Raw genomic sequence first — 25697 nt, 5'->3', positions numbered from 1 at the left:
TGAAATTAAGAGTAGTGATACATCATTCTTTTGTAAGATGGCCAGAAGAGGTAGCCAGTTCCCTGACCCTGTTGCTGTCTTACTTTAAATCTTACATAGTAATACCTATTATAAGAGTGTTTTAAGGAACATCATCTCCTTATTCAGAGGATGGATGTGATCCATCATGAAACAGGGAACCAGTTTTACTTAAGAACCCCCCTTTGAGGGGTTACTTTGTGGAAAAACTACTAGCTTCCTGTAAGAAGTAGCTGACAACAGTTTACAAGGCCACTTTTGTTTTGCAAGACATAACTAGGCAAGTGCTTTAAGAGCACAACCTGTATGATACCATAATGCAAGTCCCTGTATAGTCAGAAATCTATTCAGCTTTATACTAATAGACTCCACAGATCATGACGTGCAAATCCAGCAGTGAATAGTTTAAAGAAGTCCCAGGCTTGTTTTAAATTTTATTTCTTTTCACTTGATACCTAAATCCCAGCTGAAGTATTAGCTTTTTTTTCTCTAGGTATTTGCCACACGTGAGACCTCTACAGAACAAAGTCCCTCAATTAGCAGATTCCCCCTTTTCATTCAGCTGTGACAATTACAAAGGACTGGTCAATACGTATCACTACCATCACTATGTATGCACTTAGGGATGTTACACTCTGGTGGTTTTGGGAGGTTTTTTTGGTTGCTGCTTTTTTTTTTTTCGAACTGGAAATACCTGTTCAGACATGCTGCTTCTCTCATTTAACACTTGTTTATCAATCAGGATTCTTTTGTCTGTTCAACAAAGATGTTTAAGAAGAGAAGGTAGATCAGAATATTTAAAAATGATGCAGTTAGCATTGCTATAAAAAATATTACTGCTTTTGGAAGTAGTTGAGGAAGTCAGTGAACATTTCTCTTACGTGATCGCTACTACATTTAGAAACCTTTCAATTACTCATTAGGCTCCTCTGCTACCTTGGAGTTATGACAGCTACCAAAAACTCTGTAAAGTAAAAGAGAGAAACATCATGCAAAGTATTGAATGGTGCTGAGTTAGTCCTGGATTAACCAGATTTGTTCCAGAACAGAGGAAGACTATTTCTGTTTCAAGAAAAAAAGCTGGCTGATACCCTCATATGTTTTAGCTCACAGCACTAAATAACTGTGACCAAGTCACTTAGTAGAACACTGTTCTGTACATTTCAGCACTGTATGTAATCTATTAGTAGTTTTATATTGTGAGTTTCTCAGTTTTCCCTTCTCACCACCCCCACTCTACAACGAATGACAATATGAAACAATGTTATTTCCACTAATAATTACGCTAGCAGGTTTTTACTTTTGGAATTATTGAAGTAGAAAGCGTTACCCTAGTTAACAATGTAAGCCATTCATCTATTTTATGTCAGATGTATTTTACTTGCTCTCCAATTTTCCATGGCATTAAGATACACTTTTCATCCATCTATTCAATCAACATTTAGATAGTGCATTGCTGTTTCAAGTGCAACTGCAAGTCACTGCATTGGGTAAACAGCAAATTGTTTCATGGTATAGCCTTCACAGAGGAAAGTTCTACACATTACTGCACAAGCTGCAGTTCATACTATAGCTACCCCTGTGTTAAATGGCTTAATTCATCTTTCATCAAGGAGTAGGCTAGCTTGAATTTACCAGTTATCATCACTTAAGTGTACCCATAGGACAGGTGCTGCATGCTCAGAATAGTTACATATGCAGGCTGTCCCTACTTTTTTTCCCTTAGTTACTGGTAGAAGTATACTATATGAGAAGTACTTCCTCCAAGCCATTCCCAGATATGCTATTCTCTTGCAGCTGAAAACCGCTGCAAGTGAACACAAGTCTGTATTTCCCCTCCACCTCCTCCCCACTAAGAGCGTTCTGGGAATCTGAGGTTCAAACATCAGAGAAAATACAATTTAAATTGCCTTGCAAGTGAAATTACATTGGCTGTAGACTGAATCATTAGATTTCACCTACTGGACTAGTATTTGCTAGGCATCTGTTACCGATATTTGACTGGAAAGTTTAAGTTATGTTACTTAGTTCCTTTATCATCCTGAGGTATAGTGCCACATCAAATCACAGTCTTTCAAAGAAAAGATGGATACATTTCATAGTTTGAAGTTAGGTGATGTTGATTATGCAGGGATGAAAACCAAAGTGTTAAAAAAAAAAAAATCACAATATCCCTTTCTTCCCAACCACACCCATTCCTTTGTTAGCATTAGGATTTCTGTGAAATAAAAATAGAAAGGAAACTTCCTAGTTGCAGAGTAGCAACTAGTTCTGCCAAGTTTTTCAAGGACAGGAAACTAAACAAAGACATTTCTAAGAGAAAAATAGTTTTAAAACACATTCAGTTACAAAAGTATGTATTTTTGTGCACAATATATAGTTTAACAATCAAAAGCAGAAACTGTAAACCTTCATTCTTAATAGCATTCAGAAATACAAAGATGTACAAGTGTTGATTCCATCCCATAGATATGGAAATGAAGCATCTATTCTATAGACAACAGTAAGACAATCCAAGAAGCAGACTGTGTTGTTCGCTAACATAAAGGCACCAACTCCCTCACGGATTTGGCTCTTGCTGCATCAGAAGATAGTATTGATACTCTGCTAATACTCAAGCTTAGAGTCTCAGAAATTATTTCCTTGTGTGGTACTCATTGCAATATTTCAATTCCGATATACCAATTGCAGATTCTCTCAGCCAACATGCTAATTTGTTGTTAGAGCTCAGGGAAGTCAAGAACACAGACTTGTAATGGCAAGGGAGAAAACCATTCCAGTGTTTGGAATGTCCAGATGCTACAGAGCAGGTTGCACTATTGTAAGCAGAATAAGGTAACCACTTTAATCTTCTGTTCCAGGAGACAATCATAATTAAATAACATATACTTTGCTTTCACAACCAGCAGCAAATATTCTTTCAGTTAACCTGAAGTTTGTAATAAGGGGAAGAAAAAACCCATACAAATCCCTTAGGCTTTCCCATGGAAGTGGTTGTTAGAAGTTTACTATGCAATATTCTTAAAAGTACTTCTTTGCTACTTGTGTTTTCAATCACGTAATCTTGATTTACTAGTGGGGCAGATAATGAGCATTTAAAATTCATTAGCTTCCCAACAATTACTGGAAGCCAGATAGAGCCTTCTGAAGTATCCAGTCCCCTAAAAATTACTCTACCATATTCACATAAAACCACTGGCCTATTTATTACACGCAGCAGCTTCATCCTTTGGTCAGGTGTTGTTTTTTGTGCTTTGTTGGTTTTTTTTGTTTGTTTTGGTTTTATTTTTTTTTTCCTTTAAATATCAAGTTGTCCTGGAAGCGAACTGAGAATATACCAGTAATACTGGTTGTATTTCTACTAAAAAGAAAACAGAACACTAAAGACCGTTTGTCTTACATTTGTGCAGATTAGTGTCATCTCTCTAGCCCTGGGATTCATTATTAAGGATACTTGTGGACTGTCCTTCCAAAAAACCACCCCATAATGCTATCAGTTTTAATTATTCCTCCAATCGATTTGGTTTGAAGATTTTTGTCATCCAGTGTTGAGTATCACAGATTAGTTCAAGCATTATTTTCACCTTTGAAATACACAGAATATATTGCTGGGTGGAGTTAAAATTATACAGGTTGCTTGCAATTTACTTGCCAAAAAAAATTTCAAGAAAATGCTGCAAATAAATCCAATTATATTACAGTAAAACCAAAAAGCTTTTCTTCTTCATAGGAAGAGAGCTTTATCTCAGCCGGTCAGAAACTCTTCTGTTCTGCAACAGAACAGGAACCCTTTAGTTGCAAGCAACTTAGACATGTAATATTTCTAACATTACAGTCCAAAGTCTGCAATAATAAACCAGTCAGGAATCTATTTAGAACGTTTATTTAGCACTAGCATACAGTTCTCAAATAGATACTGCTTCCTCCAGACTTGTCATGAAGAAGTTTCATAATGAGCTTTTCTCTGTTTTCAGTAGGTTTAAGAAGCTCCCCCAAAGTCACTGCTGACAGCAAACTCCGCACCAGATCTCTGGCATTATTTTGCACTGGAGAAAGGCATGAACTGAACTCCAGTGAAAACTGGCCAAAATAGAATCTGACATGGGATGCAGAAAAGCTGCATGCTTTTCTATTCAGTTTCTTCCAGTTAAGATGCATAATTCAAACACTTAAAAGTTAACTTTTAGATGAGGGGCATAAAATTTTCCATCAAATAAATACTTTAGGGAGATAGTTTTATGTTCTTCTACTCACATGTGCATGGGGTTTAGATCAGGTATATATACAAACAAATTATCAGAACAACGCAGCATGATTTCCTAGTCATGGCCTCCAAACTGATGTCAATTTACAGTAAAGAAATGGAAACCTGTATATCCCTCCAGTTACCTTTAAAGTTCACGTGGTTAGGAAGTGTTTTAAAGCCCTCAACCCACAAGTAGTAAGTAGTGGGCCTCTACAATTCTGTAATCCTCAAACGGAACCCTAAACCAATCATGTGGTTTGAATTGTAACACTATGGTTAGCCTGCTAGAGATAAAAGTCAGACAATATTCACCAAGTCCCTATTTTAGTGAAGACACTCAACTTATGAGGTATTTCAAACAGTGCAAAGTGCCCTCTCCAACTTCCCACAACTGTGAATTCAGGTTACCCTGCTTGTTCAACTTCAATAAAAGGACTGTATTTTGCGTGCAGATTAAAAAAAAAAAAGAGACTGGGAGGGGAAATAAAACATGCAAGAAGATTCTCAAAGCCATAACACTTTTAGCCCTGAGCAATTTAAAGAAAGTGAAGGCAGATGAGTGGGAAGAAGTTATGTTGGCTGCTTTCCTGGAGTCAAGGCCACATTTACATGAAACAATAAAAAAAATAAAAGAAAATTAATCCCTATAGAAAGGGTAATGCTTCATTTTTCCCAGCCCCTCTTATTTCAGAATAGGAGAAGTTTCACAGATCCATGAACACGGTGGCTTGCAGCTGGAGAGACAGTGTCATTGAACAATGACAGCAGGCTTTAATTGTCAATTAGTTTCTTGGCTCTGATGTTGGCTTGCTCAATGCGTTCCCTGTTTGTATCAGCCTGAAAGAGAAATTCATAGGTCATTCGCAGACTTCATGCAAAAGAATTTAAAAATTCAAACTGAAATGAAATTCTGAATTGCAAGTTGTTATCATTGTGGTAGACAGAAGGGGAGCAACTTTTATAAGCTGGGAGAATTCCCGCCCTCCCATCCACCCCCCAGCCAGCATATGCTGTCAATTTTGGCAGAACCAGAATCAGGAGAAATAGTTTTTAGTCTCTAGCTGACCCCCAAAACATACAGCAGCTTGCCTCAGCAAGTCAGGAAGAATATTAACAGAACAAGGGGATAAAAATTCCCTTTCTCCAAGTGCTTAGACATCTTAAGGACCTCTACAGAGCAGCTTTGTTGCTATGGACTAGAAGTAACAGTCAAAACTGGAAGTGACCTATGGGCAAAGTCAGATTTATTTTGCTTAGTGCAGATCCTTGGTTTTCATCCACACCCCCTCCTAGTGTCCTAGTAGTATGGTATTGGTAAGAAAAAACACTTTATAATTGTTTTACTGTTACAAAGCATCAAAAGTCAGCCACAGCATCTAGACTGAACAAATATCAAAATACAGTTTTACTGAAAGGTATGATAAGGAGCTTCGAAATAATTCCCTGATTATCCAGCCTGCAGCAGGGAATGAGCAGGGGGGTAACAAGCATAAACCTGGCCTCTGCCCTCACCATGAGGAGTGGAATTCCTGAGAAGCTCTACCTGTGCTAACTATTAGCCATTTCACACCTTCACGCTGCAACAGGCTGGGAAGAGGACATTGCCAGTTCAAGCCCTTCCCTCCTGTTCTTCCCTTCCGGTCAAGGGTTGGAGAGGGGCAGGATTCTACTATAGAAAAGTGAGAATCGAACCTGTTAACAACACCTTAGAAACACATTGATCTAGCTACTAGATCTTCTAAGAAAAAGGCGGTAACATCAGCTTTTATGTGGGGTTTATTCAGACCAGGAGTCCTGCATAACACTGCAGGCTACCAAAAGTCAAGCCTATATATTTCTCAGGTGAGTTGGAATTTTTATTTTTTAAAGAAATAAAAATAAAAGCATCAACTCTATTCTGAAGTTAAGCTTAATATTGCTCTTTGTTTCTTTATATGATACTGTCCTTTGGAGATTTACCCTCAACATTCTGATTTGGTTTCCACACTGTTTGTTCATGAGATTTAAAAACAGTTATCAGCAGAAAAGGATTAATTTAAATATCCTGAGACAAGCTGCCAGTTTCAAAGACAGGAGGTGCACTTTCATTTTTATTTCTGTTTTGTAAAGCAATTTTAACTTGTTTACATCATATTTTAGTAGCTAGTAAGACTTGATCAGCAAGATTTATTCAGACCACTAAAATGAAAGAGCATCAGGCCAAAACAGGTGCTTGAAACTACCAGAAACACTACTGCTAAAAGCACTAATTCTCACTTGCAGTTAATTTGACCAGGCAGTTTTCAGTCCATGTATAAACTGTAAGTATTTCACACCTCATTTTAAACTCCAATTAAGTTTTCTAGTGTTCTTTAAAATGTTTGATTTCTTTTACTCTATAATCACCTCATATCTGCAGTTTCAGAACAGTGAAAGACCATTAAGGCATCCTTCATAAAATCATGTTGATTTGCCATATTAATAGCACAACCCCTAAATTACCAGACAAAATTGAGATGCTGACATAGGTACAACCAGCATTTACATCAGACTAGCTCTGTATATTTGAGAAAATTATGTTCCTCTTGCTTTTAATCCTATTGGGCATTTCAGTGACATCTAACTTCCCATTTTGTGTTAATTCTATAGTTTTACAGCAAGTGGTTTTCACTTCTGCTTTTTAAAATCTTTAATATACACTATTCATAAAAGCTTTCATTCCCTTTCTTAACAGCATGCCCGTAAAAACTTCTATTCATTTCAGAATATGGGGATTTCAAAATATGACTAACATCCTCATAAATTGCCCTCCAAAAGAATCTCCCCCAAGCATATTTATATATGCTTCATCTGTTTTAAGAAGTTAATCTTTAAATCAATAAAATTTAAAAAAAATATAATAAAGATCTTATTGGTGATGAATAACTTCCTGTGCAGATGAGGGCAGACCATGTCCTGTGCATCTACAAAACCTATTATTCCAAAGTCTCCCCAGACCCAATGTTAACCTGTCCACAAGAATTCGGTCAACGAATTACCTGTGTTTTATTTTATGTTCAATGATTATAGTAACTTTTTAATAATTCCAGAGGAGTCTTTCTATTGTTAAAGATACCTATTCCCTACCACATACAAGATTCCCAACGAGCAACAATTCCCCAGTTATACCTCCAGTAAATGTTTGTCCTTTTGATCCAGTCAAATTTAGTTGTTTTCAGAGTAAGCAGTGTCCTGTACTGTAGCTTTAGGTTTCCTGACACTTTGAATTTTCAACTACATACCCAAACACCAAGATATATCTCTTGTTCAAATCACTGCAGCCTAGAGGATGGTATAATCTTAATGCATATTTACTGCAAATACAGGTAGATAGGACAGTGAGCCCATTCCTTTTAATTTCTCAGTAAAAACCTCTAAGCTGAAGGCAGAGAACACCTTTGACACTTACCTTTACATTTATCCGATCTATTTGTTTATTCTGGGCATCAATCTCATTGCCCATATCCAAAGCCATGTTTTTCAAATTCCCAAGAATGTTTCCCACTTGAGCAAGATTTTCATCCATTTCATCTTCTCTGGCATCATTTGTTATCCTGTTCAAACAATTAGAACAATGTTTCCAAGAATCAAGAACTTGCTTTTCCCTACCCTGAATTTCCTTTAATAGAAATAGTTTGTTGCACAGTTATCTGACAGGCAATGTATTCAAGCCTAGTTCCCCCCTTTTAAAACTCCCCAAGCAAATGGCCCACCAAAAAAAGATGCCAAGTTAACTGCTATTACATTATTGGAATCTAAACTTCCTCTGGTAGCTATTATTTTAAGACACATTTGTCTCAAATATACTTTATGACAATAAAAGTCCTGATATTTTTAACAGTCACCACAGTAACAAAGCACTAAGCTCTGTAGTCCTCACATCCAGAAATAGAATGTAATACCACCTCTAAGAAAAAGTACAAGATGAACCCTACAGTACTGAAAGTGTAGGTGTCCACCCTCTCCTCTCCAAGCAGTAGCAATTCCTTCAAGCAGTAGCAAAAAACTTATCTGTTTAGCAACTTCACTTAAAATGCATCTGGAAGAAGTTGACAACTGCTAATTTAGGATTTCTCCGTTTGAAATCAAGAAATATGAAGAAGCAAACCTTGTAATATATCCGCCACTTGGTCCTCCAGAAGTCTGAGGCTGCTGCTGATTTATACTTCTTGGCTGCATGGATATCACATGATCTGCTGAGTTCTCTGTGCCATCTCCCCAGGTTGCTCTGTATGCCTTGCTAGCCTCAAAGTTCTTCATCCTACTCCGTAAAAATAAGAAATCTGAACTGCTACATCAGAAATATGGGTTCCTGGCTCAAGATCTGTATTAATCTAGATTTTTAAGAAACATTTGTCTTGTGCCTGAAAGAGATTAGTTTTTCTATAGACAAAGCCTTTTCTATATAATACCATTTCTTGTATCAGGATAGTCCAAACATAACTGAGTTACTCTAGGGACAGTGATTAATTTGGTCTTAAGCTTTTATACAAGCACAGAAGTTTCCCTAAAGTAATATACTTTACCAGAAGAGGAGAAGCTTATGACAGTAACAGGAAGCTTCCACTGTCATAAGATAAAGTTGCACTTACAACAGGAGTTAGTCTAGAGTCAGGATTAGTTACTGTTCAGGAAAGAAATAGGGATGAAGGAAAAAAACTCCCTCAAATACAAACAGCTACAGCACACAAGAAAACCATTGATCTTTACTGTTTTATTTCTCAAACATTTTCTGTCGCCATGTCTTTCTTTTTAAAGTTAATGTTTCTCAGGTTAATTTTGATTATGAAATAACAGTAATCATGTTTAAATAGCTCCTTCATTCTGCAATTCAAATGCATTAGATCCATTAAAGTGACACATCAACTTACCATTACACTTATACCACATAATTCAGAAGAGAAAAACATTAAAGAAAGCACACTGACATGAAGCAATCTCAAGAATCCCAGACCCACAAAAGCAAGAGGGGAAGAAAATATAACAGAAAAATAACTGATCTAAATTGGGGTCAGTTCTCATGAACGCTAAAGAACATATTTTGACAAGAATAGTTTCACGTTCCCCTTGTTTGCTGGCATTTTCAGGTTTAAGCTAGATAATCCAGACTCCACTGACACTTTTCTGCTTCTTTAAAAGCCTGTGAAGGGAAATCTGTAATATCTTTCAGTAGAACTAACTTTACAATTACAAGGTAATCAATTTCTATATCTATAGTGCCTTTCAGTAGCCCAGATGTTTCACATTTGAAGAGATGTGAGATTAGCTGTAATGAATATATATTCTCATTCTTAAGGCATTTATGTAATCAAAACCGGAAGCTGTATTTCATAGGTCAGATAGATCCTATGAAAAGTAATCTACTATGAATACAAAAAGGGGAAGAAATGGAGTAACTTCTCAGTTCAGAATGGAACTGCTGCACCCAGCAGAACCCTCAGGAAACCTAAACTACTCAATTCTAGCTCCTTGTGGATGCCCAGACTTAAGAGATCTCTTTAGGTTTACAGCAACTAGATCAAGCATTATGTTTTAATCTCATTCACACCAAAGCCACAACAGCAGGAGAGCTTGTATGTTTCTGGATTAGCAGAATCTAAGGTGCCAGAGGTAACTGTGAGGAATTTATTCAACAAAAACAAGTGGCCTGAAAACTACTTACATATCTTGTAGATGTATGTAAGTATGTACTATGTAAGTAGACAGCTAGAAACAGAATTGTTGCTCAAACTAAGCACAGTTAAGAACAAAGCTTCTCACCACCTGTTTTTTTAACAGCTGTTTTTCAAATATGTTCACTTTTCTCATGTTTCATTTCAGTAAGAGTAAGGCAATTTATGTAGCCTGTAAAACCAGCAAGGGCTCAAGCAGTTGTTCATTTCCACAACTATTACACTCTACAGTAATTGACATCTCCCATTCACATCAGTATTACAACACATCACAGTCACAAGGAGAGCTGCATGCAGACATCATGCACATGCAAGCACAAATCCAACAGAAGCATCACTTCAGACAGCTTGTTAAACGTACATCAGCACTAATAAGACTGACCTTGTCCTAAAATCCACTTTCAGCAGTTAAGTGAATACAGCTTCTCATCTTAGTCTTCATTTTTAGAAAGCAAGAGTCAGTGTTAGGAGAGAATGGAGAATAAAGAATAGTAAAGACCAGCAAGCACATAAATTGTTATTAGTATATAGATTATATTAGAGCACTGCTAGTATTTTGTGTTTTCACAAAGCTTTTATAAATAATCAAAGCCTAGGAGAAATGAGAAAAGCAATGTTTATTTCAGAAAGTGTTCTGATTTAGCTTTATGCAAAAAATGAAGTTTTGGAGTTAACTGGGTGGCAAATAACTGTCAGAAAAATTGATGTACCAGTAGATATATGAAAAGAATTCACAGTTTCTTCTTCTTCATTGCCCTCTATCTAGTAGATTTTTCTGCACATTACTACCCATTTTTCTATACAACTCATTATTTCTTTTATTGTTACCTGTGTATTTGGAGTTCCAAAAGAGTTCACAAATTCTGAGCCTGCTTAGTGTCAATAAGCTGCTTAGCTTCAGTGAAATAAGACAACTACAGAAAACAAAGACTGAGTGTGTCAAAATGCTCAAAGTCCATCATCTTAATAAAACTAATAAACCAGTAAGCACACCTATCCAGAGGTCAGGACAGAAATAACTGCCTTTTCAAGATACTAAAGGTCTAAGACTTTTAGCCTTAGAAGCCACATTCATATCTATCCTAAGTGATCCTCAAAGTATTATTCTGTTGGATAAGCAGACTCAGCTACACCAAGGAATTTTTACCTAAATTTCTGCTACCTCTCAGTTGAATGGTAAAGTTATTTTGCTCATGCTAAAGAGCTAAAAAAAGAACACACACACACACCATTCACTTCAGTGGTCCCACTCTTAAAATAACTTATTTCTCCTTCACTTGGAAGAACTATGATTACATCCAATTCACCCAAATCAATTGGATACTTTGCTGCTTAAAGATAAAGCTAGCACACATCCAAAAAATAAATATTGTTTTCCTTACAATACTGATTCCTGATCATTGTTTAGGTGTTTAAAAGTACAAACCAAGTGCCATACAAAAGATTACATTACTCTTAACTGACTTGGATATGGTAGCCATAACACTGATGTTATAAAGGTACTGTGAAGCAGGTCTGCAAGAATTTATGTTGTCACTAGTGAGAGATTAAAGCTTTAACAACAATGTCTGTTCTCCTACTCTCTTCCTCCCTAAAGCATGAAAATTTTTTAAATACCTAGAGAACGAGTATTACCTTCCTTCTCCAAAACAGAAGTTTTCTTGCTTTTAGTTTAGTACATAAGTACTTCTGTAAAAAAGTGATTTTTGCAGTCGAATTTCTAACAGACACGCACTTACATATAGCTATTTGCACTCCAATTTGGTCTCATCTGTATGGACATTAATAGTATTCTACTAAATATAAGCTTTAAGGAGATTACAGCACAATTGTGCAGGATGTCATACAGCAGCTACATTTACAGTGAAAGGGGCCCAATATACGGTTAGATGCAATTAAGCTTTTGCTAGTCTCATACAATTTTAGAAGGGTGCAGCTCTACAAACCAAAGCAGTCAACTTTCCCAGAGATTCTTCGTTTTTTAATTGGCTCTTTTATTAGAGACCTTCTCCCAGTACAGTAGCTATTGGGAGTATTCTAGAACTTCAGACTCAAGTACCAGTTTAACTGACCTGTTACAAGGACAGACACAGAGCCCACAACATTTGTTGAGCTCTGTCAGCGTCTTCTCAGCTTCTCTCATATCCTTATTTATCTGGTCCATGCCTTCTTCTATGCGATTTAGTTGTTCTAGAAGAGAAACAAGAAACCTGAATAAACACAGATTGGGCGAAGGCAGGGGTAGGATATTAACATTTCTTTCAAGCAGGAACTTACAAGTTTCAGTTCTATCTTTACCAAGACTAATGCCTATTTTCTTTCCTGCCTTCTGGGATTTTTTTTTTATTTTTAGGAAGTATATTCAGTGATACAGTTGTTTACTACATTAAAAATATTTTCCCTATCCTTACAGCAACATTTCTGTTGCTGCTTTCAGAACAAATGCAGAAATTCCACCTTTCCTGGTGGAAAGGAACAGCTTCTGTAGCAAAGCTGTATTAAATTTTAACTACCATGGTCTCTCAGCTACTTTAAAAACTCTTTTAAATACCACAAACACATGGGAATAACCAATTAGCAGATCTCATTTTCACACAAGTAGTCTTTAATAAGCCTTTAGTTTCAGCAACAACTCTTGCATGATAATCCTTTTTCTTAGTCATAAAATTGATTTTGAATGTTAGAGAGGAAGAAGGAAGAACTCACCTCCCTGTTCATCCAGCATAGTGATAGTTTTGATGCCAACATCCTGGGACTGCAGAAATAAATTTATTTGCAGATATAAAACCAGATTTCAATACATCAGTGCAAAATCAGAAGGCTTCTATAGTAGATTTGATAAGCCAACCAAGTTCATATTAAAACGCTGTGTTAGGAATAACTTCTGTAGTAAAGCTATGCTAAGTTTCAAATTAGATCCTATGTTAGGCTAATAATAATCTCACCTGTTAACCTATCTCAATTAGTGGGTTTTTTGGTGGTGTGCGGGTTTGGTTTTTGGTGCTCTTTTTTTTTCCTTTACACATTACAACAAGATGATAAAGTTTATTGTAATACTCAAACTGAAATATGACAATGTCAAGCTAAAAAATTAAACCTAGCTGTGCTTTGTTTTGAAAAGTAGTATTTAGTTTATTCTTTATTCCTACACCCTTCAATAGGGCTGACAAGGCCTTTAGTCCTGGAAGCTGGAGTAAAAGAAAGCAAAACAAAACCTGCAAAACCATTCTTGAGAATTCGGCAGAAGAGATCAGGAAGAGAATAGCCCATCCCTAGTTTTAGAACCAAGCAAAAGAGTCATCAGTGAGGTATATAGCACAGTACAGTACTCTGCTGGCTCAAAGCCCTGAAACTAGCACAAAAGTTGTACCCACACTTTACTGTAGAACTGTCTATGCTAGGAGTTATTTTAGCTTCTATGAATCATCAAACTATGATATCAAGAGAAATTATGTTGGTTCATTACACGTTCTTAACATGTGTTTGAAAGGTATTCATTAGGCTATGGTGATTCAAATGCCTCACTGGTAACAGCAGCATCTTCAGTTCCACAGCAGCCTGCTACCATCTGGACAGTGAGTACAGGCCCTAAAGCAGGAGTGACCAAGCACTTTAGGCTCCTTATTCATTGGATTATTTTTTTTAGTGTTCTCACACTGACAATAAGTTGTCTCAAGTCTTCACCACTAAAAGTCTGGGCATCAGCTTTGAAAGGCATTACTGCTTAGTCTCTGGATTCCCATTTGTCTATGTCATAGCCAAGTACTAGCAAAATTGTCTTGCTGAATCAGGTAAGCTTTAAGTCTACCGGAGCTGACTAACAGCCACCTTATCTTACTCCCTATCAACAGGATGCTCTATATTTTTTGAGATTACAGCATCAAAAGTAAACTTTTAGTCACTTCTACAATGGGGCATGCAAACCATAACAGTGCAGAGGAACAGATTCCTCACACAACATCACCTAGATAAACTTGGTTGGAATACAGAGTATTTATTTTAAGTCATGTACAAGGGTGTTAAGTTTCATTGTCATACTTCACTATCTTTAAAACTGATGAATAGATTGTAAGAAGGTGTATGTAGAACTGCTTTTGTTCAGAACCAAAAGTAGCCCTACCCTCTACTACCCCACCCAACTGAGCCCTGCCCTCCTCCTCAAAGCAAGACATTTTCACACTGTTCACAGCCAAAGTGAGCTAAAAGACAAACCGGAAGATATTATGAGGAGCAAGTGATGCAACAAACAAAACCATAACTGACCAGCACAGAAGACTGTTTATAACTGATCTGTAGCATTTGGAGATTAGGCCATTTTGCTTAAGAGGAAAACAGGTAGAAAGTATATTGATCCTTCTGACTTTACATAATATGAAAAACATCGTGTTTAAGTCATTCCATCTCTATTACTGAATTAAACTAGCAACTTCTAATATTAAAAAAGACAAAAAAGTGATTAAGGTCACTTTGTGATAGTTAACATGATGCTGCTTATACTTAAATCCCCAGGGAATTCAAAAGCTTTTCCTTACCTCAATGGCCAAGCCAAGAATCCTCCTTGTGCTTTCCAAAGACTAGAAAGAGAATTTTAAAATGAGAGTTAACAACATATATCAGTGTTTGAAAGTCTTTACCAGTTCATTGCAGTAAGGCAACCAGTATACAAAGGTTCATCAACCTGTCTGTACATAATACATGCTACAACACAGTCATAGCGGCAGCATACTAGAGTTTTTTTTCAGCAGCTAGTAAATCCTTGGGTTTTAGTACTTGCTAGTACTTTGTTTATCACATTGGAAAGTCATTATAAAAGAAAAGATATTCAAATGAATTCTAGTTAAATAGAAGAAGTCAACACAATTAAGAGTAATGTAGATACCCAGCCTGCATTGTCTCAATAATCAGGAGTGGGTGATCAGTAGTCAGTCAAGTCAGTGTCTTTACAATTTAGAAGTTTAAGTTCAGTCTTAATTTTAGGAGTAGTCTTTGGTCCAGTATTTACCAAGTAAAGTGAGAGTATGAAGCCATACCCTTGCAGAATCACTACCCTAGACTGTCTTTATTTTTAAAAGATATTGTAATCTTGGCAGGTAAGTACTGTAATCCCAGATGGCTTCCTGTAATATTTACCTCATCAGTGACCTGGTTGGCCCTCAGCTGAATTTCTTCAGGTGATAGTTCAGCCATGATGAGGAACTATTAATTGTAAGTAATCACGTTAAAGAGAATCTTCCCCCTGTAACAAGAGATACTTGGTATGAATCAGAAACTAGACGACAGTTCAAAGAATGAAAGCCTATACATTCTGCTTAATACAACAGCTGGTTAGGACTAGAAGGCACTAAAAAAATTATTCATCTGATACAACATAACTCAGGAGTTAGAGAAATGCAGAACAATCAGTACGTGAAATAGTTTCCTTTCCAAGGCTTGGCTTCCTAAGCATTTTTGGAAAATTCTATCTATTGTTAGTTAAGGTAAAAATCAGGAAATGAAGTCTTAAAATAAAAAGCTTCTCCACATTGAAAAAGCGTGTTGGTTTACCCAGTAATCCAGAAAGAAATTCATTAAGGCATTTAAGTTACTAGAGTAAGCTTTAAGTGTTCTTCCCCTTCCCTTTGAGGGATTTCAACAGACAGTCAGAAGAAGGGGAAACACTTTCACAGATTAAGCACCACCCAAAATGATTCCAGTAACACTCCAGAAATAGTTCTTACATATGATGAATCCCTCAAACGCAAAAGGATCTGCAAAAGTTTCAAGTTGTATGTCTGCAACTCTAGCAAAGGTTTTCAAATCTACCTTTCGCATAACAAGGATAGGCTCAAGATTCTCAGAACTGAAGCCCCAACACACCATGATTTAACTTTTGCTATAAACAGGAGATATATTTTCGCCTGAAGTGACAAGAAGAAAAAGCAAGCCCATCAATAAATACAGTCTTATCAGAGCGAGGCTTTTTAGAGCTAAGAATCTGTATTTTTGTTGGAGGAATGTTAATAAAGCTGGCACTCCTAGCAATGGGAAAACAGAGCTCCCAGGCTATAAAGAATTTAACAATAAGAGGATTTTTTAAAATGAATTTTCCCCTTAACTTTAGATTAATCCTTGTCCTTTCACATGGGTAGCTTCCAAATTAAGTTTGCATTATCCGTTGAGATCACTCCAACACCCTGCTTGACTAACAGAACTCTTTTCCATTCTTCCCCTTCAAGATCAATGTTTTAGAAGACCGTGAGGTAACTCACTGCATTAGTAACTGCTCCTAGAAGAGTAAATTCATGCAGATTCACTCAGCTGTTAGCTAAAGAATGGTCGCTGTTTACAGCTCTCTGCACAAAGTACGCATACCTCTGAGGGCAAATTGAAATCAAGACACCTTTGCAGCTGAAGTACTTCAGAATTTAGAGACTTCAGCAAGTCTGGTCTTTAGCACCTGACATACCTCCCCAGCCTAAGACTATGACTCTAGGAGGTTTTTTCTAAGTAGGGTCAACACAAGTTTGTCTATTTTTTTTTTTTAAAGTGATGGCAAAAACTCTCTCACACAAGGCCTCTAATAGCTCAGTTTTCAGCAGTCCAGTTTCACTACATAATCAGTGACTTATCTTTTCATTAACAGGTTTAAGCTCCTTTGGTGAAGTTTATTTAGGGCCGCTGAGTCCCAACCTTGAACTTGGGAATATCCTTCAAGCTGCTTTGCACAGCTAAGGACCATTAAAGCAGGGACAGGGAGGAAAGGACCTATTTTCACTGAATTAGATTAAGCACAGGAAAAGTTACATAAAGCTAGTTCTTTGGGTAAAGACCTCGCATCTTCTTAATATTGAGAAATATGATGAAATTTCAATTTTATAGTTGCACTGAACAAGCAATATCTGGATTACTGTAGTTGTTGCAGGTTTGGCCAGCCTTTCTCTACTTTGGGTGCCATGCAGTCAGGTACTTCTGCAGCTTGGAGCCGTAACACACACGTCTCATCTTGGACAGCAAAAGGGATATCATATCCCCACCCTATGAATACAAGTGCTTCCCAAGAATCCAGCTGTAATTGTATAACAGGGCCGGAAATACAGCTGTATTCCCAGAGTGACCTGGAGATTTCTTTTTCAGGAGCCCTGGTGTCCTGCTTCCTTTTGCAGCTGTGGGCTCAGCCTACCCAGGAGTTCACACACCAGCATAAGCACAACTGCTGGCCACATGATGTAGCCCTAGCTCAGAAGCTGTCTTTGAGTTACCCAAGAGCCATGCTGCAGCCAACACTACACACTACGACATCAGATTCTCTGCTTTTGAGGCAAGGGCAACGACAATAATATTCTCAAGCATGCATAAGAATGATTTGTTTACAAAATAAGTCTTTAGTGGGTAATAAGATTCTCATCTTTGAACAGATGTTTGCAAATACATTATACTGCTACTTTCACATCAAGAAAGCACCCAAAATCAGAAGAAAGAAGGTATACTTTATCAGGCCAGATACTGAGTTTTGTGTTTCATTCAATACTGCCAGAATGTTGTCCTGTGCTACTAGAGCCACAAGTTCATGGAGAAGCCATTGAAAAACAAACCAGCAGTGAGGCTGAAAAAGAAGGAAGGAGACAACAGTCATCACTTCTGACTCCCAAGCTAGTTATTCTTGGTGGTACAGTTTGGAAGGTAACATATTACTGGAAGCTGACAGTTACGAATTAACTTCAGGACTGAAGCTCGCGTACACTATACTGAATTCACCCTGGGCTGACAACTGCGATATTAATAAAGTCCTAAGAAAGATAATGCCATGTTGAAATCTGATAGTACTTACATGAAGAGACACAGCAATTACATAAAGTAGCTCCTTCACATACTGTCAGCTACCAAACTATTCCCCCCTCCACCTTTGTCTTATTTACGTTAGCTCACTAAGGAACTAGCAATTCATTATTTGACATAAGTTACTAGTAACACACTAAAACTAGAAAGTGTCTGCAGTTGCATTTGACACCAGACAACAGCTTGAAAAAAAAAAAAAACAAAAAACCAAGCACTTGCCACCAAATCTACCAGTTCTAAGAGCTGACAGACAAGCTTTGCCTTCCCCTAGCTTGCTCACAGCTTCCTGAACAAGTTCACTGCCAGACAGGAAGTTCTATGGAAATCCACAGCATTCCTCCCACTTTCCCCCTAAATCAATGGTATTTGGTCTTGAAACTGTTTATGAATTGACCTAACACTGAAGCAATCCAGTTGCAAGATAGGAAGGAAAAACAACCCTTCTACATAACAGATTTCCACAATACAGAGCAAAATAGTTACTTCCAGAATTCCTCAGAGCTGAGGCATGCACGTGCTTATCTTCTGATGCTCATATTTGGACACTTGTAGTGTTTTGCCTCTTGCGAGATGAAAACATAATCTAAAGTGACAGTTCATATGTCCAATTTACAACTGCCAGGATAACTGAGCTATGTGGGAGGAAGCTAAATAAAATCAGAACACTTAGTTAAGAGACAAGTGTTCTGACAATCCTTTACTATGGATAACAGGGTACAGCTACTTGCTGGTCTTTTCTGATCATTTCTTGAGGTCTTATGTCACTGCAAACAGTGACAGATCCCTTCTTCTTCCCCCCTCTAGACTTCCCAGCAAGCTTACCCACCTTCACTTTTCAGCCATTAGAGCTACGTGAAACAAGATACCATTTCCTTCTTAAGACAGGCTTAAGAAAGGACGCTCTTTGAATTGGTTTGATTATAACGTCTGTTTAAAGCTGAATATCACAAACTGATGCATCCAACTCCACAAAGCCATAGTTTTATTCTGGTTAATTTGTACAACTCAGTTGGCCAGCACTGCTTTTGTAAACACACACACAACCTGCACAGTAACTCTGCAGAGGAAGCAAGAATAGAAAGAGATATTCCCTAGGCAGTAACAAAGAGACTTCTCACCACACAGCATTTTGTAACATCCAAAAAAAGCACACAGGAGTAACTGAGAAGAAATCAAACATTTCAAAAAAAGCCTGTTTCCAAAGATGGAAATACATGCTTGATAGCAGCATGTCTAACTGCAATAGCTGGAACATAGCAGGTCCCTGTACTGCAAGATATCTCTGAAGGAGTTAGAACACCCAAGATGAGGCCGTTTGTATTGAAATAATAGCTCGGATATTCCAACAGAACACACTGTACATACAGAAAGAAGAGCTACTCATTCCTCTGTCTTTCTGCCTAGGAATCATAAAGCACCCACTGAGGTATCCAGCTTTTAAGTTAATGGTATATAACAAAATGATTTTTATATTCAAGACATTAAGATTCCTCAATAAAGACAAGATATTCAGGGAGAAAATACATGATGTGGCTAAAGTATTCCTGGTACGTATTTTTATTATAGTGTAATATTTGCTAAGGCAAGCATTTATTTTAATATCAATGCTCAATGCCCATTTTCTTTGCTTTCCTTCCTATCATTTTAAAAATCCTAGCCGCAAAGTAACCAATGAAAAAAAGACAGCCTACAAAGAGACTTCATAATGATATTGCAACAATATTCTGCCATTTTAGTTTATTCTCTCTCTAGAGTGTTAAGTTTTAAAGAAACTAATGTACCTAAATACAAAGTAGAACTCCTTTAAAGAAGGATGTAACATCAGCTGTATTTACCTTTTGTTATCAAAAAGTACTCTGCAGTATTTACTTAGTTACCAGACTGCAAGGATTAAAGTTAAACCCATTTAGCACAACCCACCTCTACCCCTTGAAAACCTGGAACCTTTAACCCCTCTACCCAGGAAAACCTGGCACCTACATACTATGCAGAACTAAGCTTGCTACAAAAATACACTTTCTTGAAGTAACAGGCCTCATGAAACTTTTCTACTAGGAAACTAAGATGACTACAACATATTCATCATCTTAACTATCACTGTCTTATAAAAACAAGAATTCATCAAGAAACAAGAGCAGCAAGGAAATAAGTGCAGGGCCTGCAAATCATAAGAATTCGTCTTTTCTGCCATGTTTTACTGTGGATATTGTGGGCGCATAAGAAGTTCTTTGAAATTCCAATTCTGACCACAAGCTTTAGATACAATGTTATCTCTTCACAAGACTATTCATATTGTGCTAAGCCATCCTATAAGCTCACCATTATAATGCATATTAAAATTAGGATATTACTGTCCAAACCACTTGAGGATAGATTAGATCTAAGTTACTTCTATCCCTTGGACAAAAGGAACGATGAGATACGGGAAATAAATTTGTGTCTGCACAGACTTTTCTCCCCACTTACTACGCATTTAGCCATGGCTCCAAAACCCCTGAAAAACCTTCATTTCACTCTCCTGTGTGAAATTGTTAGGTTGGAGAAGGCTGAGGAAAAGACACAGCACAGGTGATCTTGCAGAACTGTTTAAAACCTCAAGGTGTCTCTGAGGGACACTACAGGCAGTTTTGGGCTGACAGTGCCAGACCCTTTCAAAGCATCATTGGTTTAGAGAGCTTAATTTGCTATCCCATACAGCACCTGACACATTTCACTAGGTTCTTTGTTTTGAAAAAGTTTTGAAAAACTGAAGGTGACACAGATCAGTACGAGCGATGGCTGTGTCTATATTAGCAATAGGGTGATCCTGTGAGGGCAAGTTTTTGTTTGGGGGAAGCACTGCTCACACTACCACAGTTCAGGTGGATCAGTCAGAATTATTTAATCAGAGCTCTACCCCAACCCCAATTACTGATTTGAGAGCTAATGCCTGCCAAGACATAACTTTCATAAGACTGAGTGCAGTAGGAGCAGTGGCCTACTATCTGCATGTATAAGTCTCCAAGTTTAAACTATCTGCTTGGGATCAGGAAGCTAAGACAGCATCGTTTTATCCAACAGCAGCTCTCTGGCTGGGATTCCCTGACAATAGGTGCATTAAAAATCTTCAGGGGAAAAAATAAAGCATTTGAATGGACAGAGCCTCAAGACCAAAGTACTGTTTTATGCTGCCAGCTACAGCATAGTTATCTTTGCAACCCATCTTGCAAGAGCACACAGTAAAAAATTAACATGAAATCTTTCTTTCTTGTCTCTGTCATTGGTCTAAGATACTCTTCTGCACAACCACGGGTTTTTCTTACAATTGTCTTCTTTTTCATTCAGAATTACTTGTAAACTGGATGCCAGCTATTTATGCCAACACTCAGTTTCCAACGTAAACAAGTTTCAAAAGTCATAACAAGTTTCAAAAGTCATTACAACAGTGAGGTTTATAGTCTTTTCAAGGGTTTTTCAATCACAATAATATAAGACACTTCCAAGGTAATAAAGCTACAGTAGACAATTTACATGCTGTTTGAATATGCTTTTCAGCAGTAGCTGAGAAACAATTCTAAGGCTTATTAGCTCTAGAGAAAAAAAATTTTACTTCCTTGTTTTATGACAGTTATGGCATATTCAAGCCATGCTATCCAAAGCACTCAAAACCCATAGGAATTTTCCATCTTACTGATCTTAGTAAATTTAAACCAACTGCAGGGCACCACAAGGTCTAATGAAGTGCTTGCTCAACTACACTTACACAGTCCGTATCTTGGAAGGACTGTGGGCAGAAGAGGCTGTCTAAAGTGACAAGTTTACTTCAACCAGACAGATCTACTTGCACCAGACCAATAAGTTGTTCTGATTGCTTGCACCTTCACAAACCCACCTTGAATGATCATAAGGTTTTTGTCCAGCATCTCTGGCTGACATGCAGTTTTGTGCCTCTGACAGATTGAATGCCTTTCAGAAATTTGTCACACGTTTGCTAAATATCATAAATTAATTCCTCACCATCTGGAGGTCCTCTATTTGAACATAATCCCTTCTCTGTCAAGTTATGCATCTAATCAATATCACGTGATTTTCTTCCTCTTTCACTGATAGCTCTAAACTAAAAGTTAAGCACAAACATTTCTTTTTTTCTGTTAAAGATATTTTGATAACATCAACACCACACTGCAGGCTGTGCCTCGGTGCCTGTTTCCATAATGGAGAATAAGCAAGAGGTCCACAATTTCCTTGCAAGTAGGAAGTAAAGTGAGAGAAGAAACCAGCATAATACTTTTAGCAATGGAAGACAATAGCTGTGAGAGCTGGAAGTTGGTGTAAGATTATTTGTTTAATGCCAAAACTGTAAGGTTTATTAAGCCTGCCTTCTAGAATAATTTCTTTTTCTCTCTCAAAAGAGCTATTTCCAAGCTGTGAATGAAAGCCACATAACTTCTACAAAGTGTTCTAGCAAGACCCCATGCTTACGTCTTCATGTTCCTTTCCTCTTAAAAACCTAGTGAAAGTTTTTGGCAGTCGGGAACTAAACACAGCAGAGTTGCATGGAAAACTTTCATACATGTATGTCCGAGTTACTAATTTTTAGAAAGCCATAATATGACAGAATCCTACCCCTTCTATTTCAAGTAACTATATTTGACTACCTCTTCCTTTCAGATAAATCAGAAAGAGATACTTGTACTTTATCCTTTTAACATAAACCAGTAGTAAGAATAACCAAAGGATTAAACCTTAAAATCCTACAATTCCCAGTTCACTAGTTCTTTCCTTGGATGTTTCATATACATACCAAGGAAGAAATAATAGCTACTAACCAATACATCTAAAAGTATGATGGAGAAATGCAGCCTATGCTTCCTTTTGGGTAATCTTACCACAAAGGTAGGAACTAGGAGATGACACAACTGTTGCAGCAACTGACTGAAAGGCAGTATCTCATGAGCTATGCTTTTACCCATCAGCAAATTGGTATAGCCTCAGGTGATCAAGGATGGATGTACTCTCAGTTCCTTCTCTTGTAAAGCAAGCTGTTGCCTTCCACGAAAGATGGAAAAATTTATGAAACAATGTTCTTAGAAAAATGTGAATGTTAATTATGAAATTTCTGTGCATTCTTGAAAAGATTAAAAATTAGACAGTTTACCGATTAGATGGCTTTGTATCAAGCGTTGGGTTTTTTTTTGTTCTTTCAAATTCTTATCACTAATGTAGAAGTTGTTTTTTTAAAACCCTTCCTTAACACAAACAGTTATCCTACTTGCTAGCTGAAATTCAGCCCAGCTAGTGCAGGGTGGTACAAGGTATCAGCACCAGAATGTACTCCTCCATATTATTATGCCTACAAGATAAATGAATAAAGCATCTGTGACCCTGGGAGAAGAGGCCAGGACCCAAGAACAAGACACTACTCTGCATGCTTCCTGCTTTCTCTTATCAGCTTCCTGAACACACTGCACAGAGACGATAGCGCAAAGAATAGGCGCTAGTAATGCCACCTCCTCTGTGCAGTGCGTTCAGTCCTATACTTGTCTCAACAATTCATTTTTGTCCCTGGAAAAGCCTCGTGATACCTCCTCTAAATTAGTTACTGGCCAACACAAATGAACAGCCAACCCTAGACCCACATACAGACTGTAACAAATTCCATTTCTTTTAGTGACACAAACTGTGCTATATAAAAAGCTACCTCAAAGACTGCAGAGCAGGGGAGGCCAGGCACACAATTGGTTACTCGACTGTCAGTAAGCAATTAATTACTCAAGTCAATGAATCAAGCAATTGACATCATAGGAGGCTTTTCCTTTGTCCCTAAACACCTTCCTATGTAGCTGTTTCCTCTGCAGCACAGAATGAGGTTTGTTTATGAAGGAGAAGTAAAGCAACACCCAGCTGCTTAGTTCTGAACACTAAGCATCTACTACCCTTTTTAAGAGAGTGAAAAAGAGGAAGGTAAATAGCTAGAGATATTGCACAAAGAAATTTCCAAAGTTTCTTTAGCTCATTTGCTCAGGTTGTCAAGTCACATGTGTTGATTTGATAGCCTTCACTGTGTGAAACAAAAATGAAAGCGAAAAAGGAAAAAAAAAGTGATAAATAAAGCTGTCTCTTCGTTAGCTTCCCAGAAGTGCCAAGGGCATCAAGATGTACGATTAAGAGAAGCACGAAAGCACAGCTTACTTTTGACGTTTATTGCTTACTATGTATCAGAACAGCATCTCACCGGTTAGTCTAAAGGCAGCAGGACGTCACGCAAGCTTAGGAGGGGCAAGCACAAAACACCTGGACGCCCCCCACAGGGGAGGGCCGGGGGAGGCCTCCCGGCACACCAGGGGACGGGCGCGGCCCGCGGCTGCGACGGGGACTCGGAGGGCCCTCTCGGGACCAGCACCCGGCCGCCGACTAACCCGGAGCCGAGGCAGGGCGATCCCGCTGGGCCCCCGCGGTGCGGAGCCGAGCCCGCCCCGCCCGGGGCGCTACGCGGCAGGGAGGCGCCCACAGACCGGATCCCCCAGCCAGATGCCCCGCCCGGAGCGCGAAGAGGCCCAGCCGCCGTACACCTACCGGCAACGCCGTCACTCCTTCACAGCCCACCGGAGCAGAGCGGAGCCGAGCCACCACTGAGCCGAGCCGCCCCTTTAAGAGCCCATCTCCCGCCGCGCCCGCTGCCGAGCGACGACCCGCCAGCGCCTCACCGCCCGCCCCCCGGAAGCGGGAGCCAGCACCGCCCAGCGGCGGCGCCGCCCGCCACACGCAACATGGCGGGGGAAAGCAGATGCCCCCGGCGCCCCCGGGCAGGGGCTGGTACACCCAACATGGCGCCGGGGAGAGGTTGTGCGCATGCGCCGGGGTGTGAGGGCTGGGTGAGCAAATAGGGCAGTTTATAACAAATAGCCCTGCTTTTACATCAGTAGGGTTCTCCTCCGGGCGTCCCGGTCTGAGTGACACAGGGCTAATTTCTAATGCCTAGGAAATTTACGCTTTTAGAAGACTCTAGTGTCTGAATTTCTGAAAATACTTACTTTAGAGCCAGATACGGTGTGTGGGATTCAAGGCCTTGCCAGGTGCAGGGATGAGGAGGAGCAAGACCTGGGCACTTGACTCACGCTGTCCCACAGGATTATTTCACACTGTGAATGTCACAATAAATATAAATTACAAAGTTTGCTGAAAAGTTCTCTCTCTTCCTTGCTGGCAGCAGTCCCGAGAACTCCTTGCCCCAGTGCTGGACCCCTAAGCCCTTCCCTTCCTCCCGAAGCCGTAGCGCTCACGGTGTCCAACATTTGCTGTCCACTGCTGGGAGTGCACAGCTTCCCACTGATGGAACTGGCTGAGTATGATTCTTGTATATCTTATATTGGTATCAGGATCAATGTTGGTTCTTTAGTATTATCGATGTTAATTACCTAGTCTTATTCTATTAAACCTGTTTGTATTTCAACCCTTGGGTTTTCTTGTTTTTCCTGATTCCCCTTTCCAGGTGGGGAGGGATAATCGGATGATAGAATAATTGTCTAAATGACAATAAATTGTTGGGAGTTCCTCAAACCATACCAGCGGGTAAGTTGCTAGAAGGAAGTGTGCGAGCCCCTTTGCTGTTACCACAGAACGAAGGTAGAAAGGGAAAGCCACCATTTGGAATCACAGACCTCGTCTGTTGTGGCTGGGCCAGCGAGCCTTTCCTGAGAGGTGTTCCCTCTCAGCTGTGGAGAACTTCTTCCCTGTTGGGGCTGCCATTTGGATCCTGTACCTGCTGTAAGGCTGCTAACTCGGAGTGGTGCTGGGAACTCTCACAGCATCGAGGCCGGCAGCAGCTGCTGTGGCTCTTTGAGCCTGGTTGAGGTCCCTCATCCAGTGACACCGCTGCGATCTCGCAGCCGGCCCTTGGTTTCCCTTCTCTCGGGATGCTCGGAGCCCCTCCCTGGTGGATCAAGGCT

At 38.8% G+C, this 25697-nt stretch overlaps 1 protein-coding gene across 1 annotated transcript; it reads right to left on the bottom strand.

Moving 5' to 3' along the window:
* Window positions 1–2358: 2358 nt before the first annotated feature.
* Window positions 2359–24511, bottom strand: SNAP23 (synaptosome associated protein 23). Its single transcript, XM_074584680.1, has 8 exons — window positions 24325–24511; window positions 15085–15190; window positions 14487–14528; window positions 12661–12709; window positions 12027–12144; window positions 8391–8543; window positions 7692–7836; window positions 2359–5101 (listed from the first exon to the last, which is right to left on the bottom strand). The coding sequence occupies exons 2-8, from the start codon at window positions 15139–15141 to the stop codon at window positions 5036–5038; spliced, it is 630 nt and encodes a 209-aa protein (XP_074440781.1). The 5' UTR covers window positions 15142–15190; window positions 24325–24511; the 3' UTR covers window positions 2359–5035.
* Between the last annotated feature and the right edge of the window lie 1186 nt (window positions 24512–25697).

Source organism: Larus michahellis, chromosome 4 (genome assembly GCF_964199755.1).
Source record: "Larus michahellis chromosome 4, bLarMic1.1, whole genome shotgun sequence".
NCBI lineage: Eukaryota > Metazoa > Chordata > Aves > Charadriiformes > Laridae > Larus > Larus michahellis.
Note: the sequence above shows the minus strand (reverse complement) of the source record. Positions and strands in the feature narration are given on the sequence as shown.